The sequence below is a fragment of the Myxocyprinus asiaticus genome, unplaced genomic scaffold (genome assembly GCF_019703515.2).
Source record: "Myxocyprinus asiaticus isolate MX2 ecotype Aquarium Trade unplaced genomic scaffold, UBuf_Myxa_2 HiC_scaffold_317, whole genome shotgun sequence".
In the NCBI taxonomy this organism is placed as follows: Eukaryota; Metazoa; Chordata; class Actinopteri; order Cypriniformes; family Catostomidae; genus Myxocyprinus; species Myxocyprinus asiaticus.
Window position 1 is genome coordinate 1 of NW_026249765.1, and position 3,133 is coordinate 3,133.

A 3,133-nucleotide genomic window follows, 5' to 3' on the forward strand; every position below is an offset into this window, starting at 1 on the left:
TGGGTATAGTTATTATATGTGATTCTATGAGATCAAGTAGCCCATAAAGCATTGGTTGGACAAAAACTTTGTCACAGTGTATACATTTTTGCACCCCTTTGTCATTATACAGTGAAAGACACTGTGCATTTGTGTAGGATTAACCTCACCTGAACACAGCTGTCCTTTTGAACGGATGCAATTGAAGTCATCACATTCACAGTATGGCCCCCAAACCTTCCCAAAATCAGTTGAGCGACATGTACATTGGCCACACACACAGTCTCCCCGTCCACTACAGACCGGTGTCACTACAGAGACCACACTCAAGGGTCCCATTGCCATGGTGACAGGAAGGGCTGGCCATTTTTGAGGTCTGCTGACAGTCACAGTCACAAGCATGGTCAACAGTCACCTGCAGTGCGTCTTGGAAGCCTATTGGTTTCACAGTGAATGTCCGGCTCTTCTCTTTGGGACAGCCGTATAGTTTTGCCTCAATGCTAAATGACACCTAAAAAAGATTAAGATGGAGAGAAAGCAAAGATGCAATATGCAATCCTTGTATTACAAAAAACGAAGTTTAGAAAAACAACCTCACATACTGTTTATAAACTGTCTTTGTGCAGTTTGACAGAATAGCAGGTTAGTTAAGTCCAAGAAGGACTTCATATCTTAATGCAATATCTTAGGTATGCACATTTCGAATATTTATGCACTATTCTTCACAATTTTGGAGACAAGTAGTACAAGCTTTTTTTCTTTATATAATTTTAATGTGTTTTTTCCCCATCCATACTACTAAAACTAAATGGATTTGAGTCGGATAGGCATCAGGCACTGACCATATCTCCAATCTTGAGTCCGGTACAGGATTGGACACCTGTGAAGACCTCTCCATCCAGGCAGGTTGCGTTAATGAACAAAGATAACTCATCTGGCACACCCAACAGCTCCAACTCAACTTTGGACCTGATCCTCTGCAAAGCCAAAGGACTTATAGATTAAAGGTCAAGCTCTCGAGTGACTTCTTATGTTTACTGAAGTTAGGCTGAAAGAGGAATATTTCTGTGACAGTTATCAAATCATGGAATATTTGTATTTAAATTATTTTGTCACATCACAAGACCATTTAACATTAAACAAGTGAAGGCAAAAAGGTGATTAAAAATGGTGAAAAACTTAAAAGAAAGAATTTTCCTTATACATTCATCAGATGCACAGGTAGCTGTCTAAACATGCTGGGCATTTTCGCCTGCTGCACCTCCACCAGAGCCTTCAGTCGTCCAGCTAGGGGGTCATCAGTTGGGAGTCACCCATCAGAGATAGTTCGCCCCATTAATCCCAGAACATCTCCTGGTGGAGAAGCAATGGTGTGGGACACCTTCCTGCCACACCTCGCAGTTGGACTCCGGATCCTTTCCATTGCTTCTAGTTCTTGCATCCCTATCAAAAACTTGCTGCTTTACAAGTCATACCGCCAACTTTCGCAGAACCTTATCATGCCACCACCTGTACCATCCTTGTACCAAGGCAGTCTTGCACCCAGCCAACATGTGCTGCAGATTTGCTCTTGGGGCCTCACAGAGGGACAAATCTCCACTTTGCCATACCATAGAGACAAATTTCCAGGGTTTGGAAGGGTATCATAGGTGGATCTTATTAGAAATCTTAGCCTGTTCCTGGGGTATCTTCCACAGGACAGCCCATCTTAAAACTCCATCAGATGTACCCTCCCATACTGTGCAGTGTCCTTGCTGCTGCTGGCTGACTGCTCTAATCATACTCCCTTCCTCTTCCATCCTAGACACTTCAGTCACTGCCATCGCTTTCCTCTGTTTTTTAGAGGCTGCTGACCACAGTTTAGAAGTCATCTGCCATCCAAGGTCTGCTCTTCCTGAATGGGTTCTTCCAACAATCTCTTGTTGCTTCAGTCTTAACACCAACCTGTTTACAAACTCCTCTGCCTTCCCAGCACAGCCTGTTCAAACCTGTGCTTGACAAGCCCTCACAGACTGGTCTATCGATTATCTTAGTTCTAAGAACAGCCTGGTTTTCTCCTGCTTGTAGCCCAGGATAATGGAATTTTGTTGCAGTTGTAAGGCATTGCTTCCAAACAGTGCTCCATCTGAAAGACAACATGGCAAGCCCAGCCACTTCCCTAAACTTCGATTCTTTCCCTATCCACCTCAAACAATATCAAACATGGAAAGGCTACGCAATTTTGTTAGCTTAATCTTAATCTTCACCTAAAATCTAAATGTTTATTAAAAAACAAAACAAAAACAAATCCATGGAAGTAGATTTGCATCATGGGTCATGATGTTTATTTAAAAAAAAAATCCATGGTAGTGTGCATCAACTACACAAATGTTTTCAAAATAATATATAAAAAATTGATCGAACCCATCCCTTTCTGAAAGCATGAGAGAAAGAATGGAACATAATATTTAATTACACTGGCATACTACCTACTATTTTTAATGTCTACATAGTAATAATTTTGTGCATATAGGTATTTGTGTGTTCTTCACCAAACTAGTATGATACTACCAAAATGTTGAAGGTTTTTTTTTTTATTATTGCTAATTTTGTTGTGTTGTGCCCCCCGGCAGGCAGTGCAGGCAGTGAAAATATGAAACATGATTCTGAATTTCTTTTGTGACTTATTATGTGATTTAACTGCCAAAACAGGAACTTTCTAAAAAAAAAAAGAAAAAAAAAAAAGACAACACAACTTATGAAAATTAGATCTAGGACCTTAATACAACTTTATAGAGTGCATGCCACTAAACAGTCTGCAAGTCTGTTCAAAGTTTATTACATGCACCATCACAGCCTCGTTTTCATTCCCTACCCTGAACAAGGTCAATAATGAAGCATTGTTGTTGCATTCTGCATCCTGTTTTCTTTTTTTATAGTATGCAGTAGGCAGTAAACTTTAATTCCATTCTGAACATTAGTTAATATAAGTTTATAATAGACATTGTGCTTTCATTTAGTTACTGTGAAAGATTACAGTTATTGCAGGACAGATGAAAATTCCAGGCAGAACAGAATACAAAGTCCTTATAACAACTGGGTTTTAACAACAACTCAGAGGTTATGTTAATTCCTGGCAAAGTGACTAACAGCATAAGCGTCCAGAATGAGTTGA

The 3,133-nt window shown here is 40.0% G+C and overlaps 1 protein-coding gene across 1 annotated transcript; it reads right to left on the reverse strand.

Annotated features, from left to right (window-relative positions):
- Positions 1-217: 217 nt before the first annotated feature.
- Positions 218-1,843, reverse strand: LOC127439452 (integrin beta-3-like). Its single transcript, XM_051695657.1, has 3 exons — positions 1,184-1,843; positions 822-956; positions 218-490 (listed from the first exon to the last, which is right to left on the reverse strand). The coding sequence occupies exons 1-3, from the start codon at positions 1,223-1,225 to the stop codon at positions 275-277; spliced, it is 393 nt and encodes a 130-aa protein (XP_051551617.1). The 5' UTR covers positions 1,226-1,843; the 3' UTR covers positions 218-274.
- Between the last annotated feature and the right edge of the window lie 1,290 nt (positions 1,844-3,133).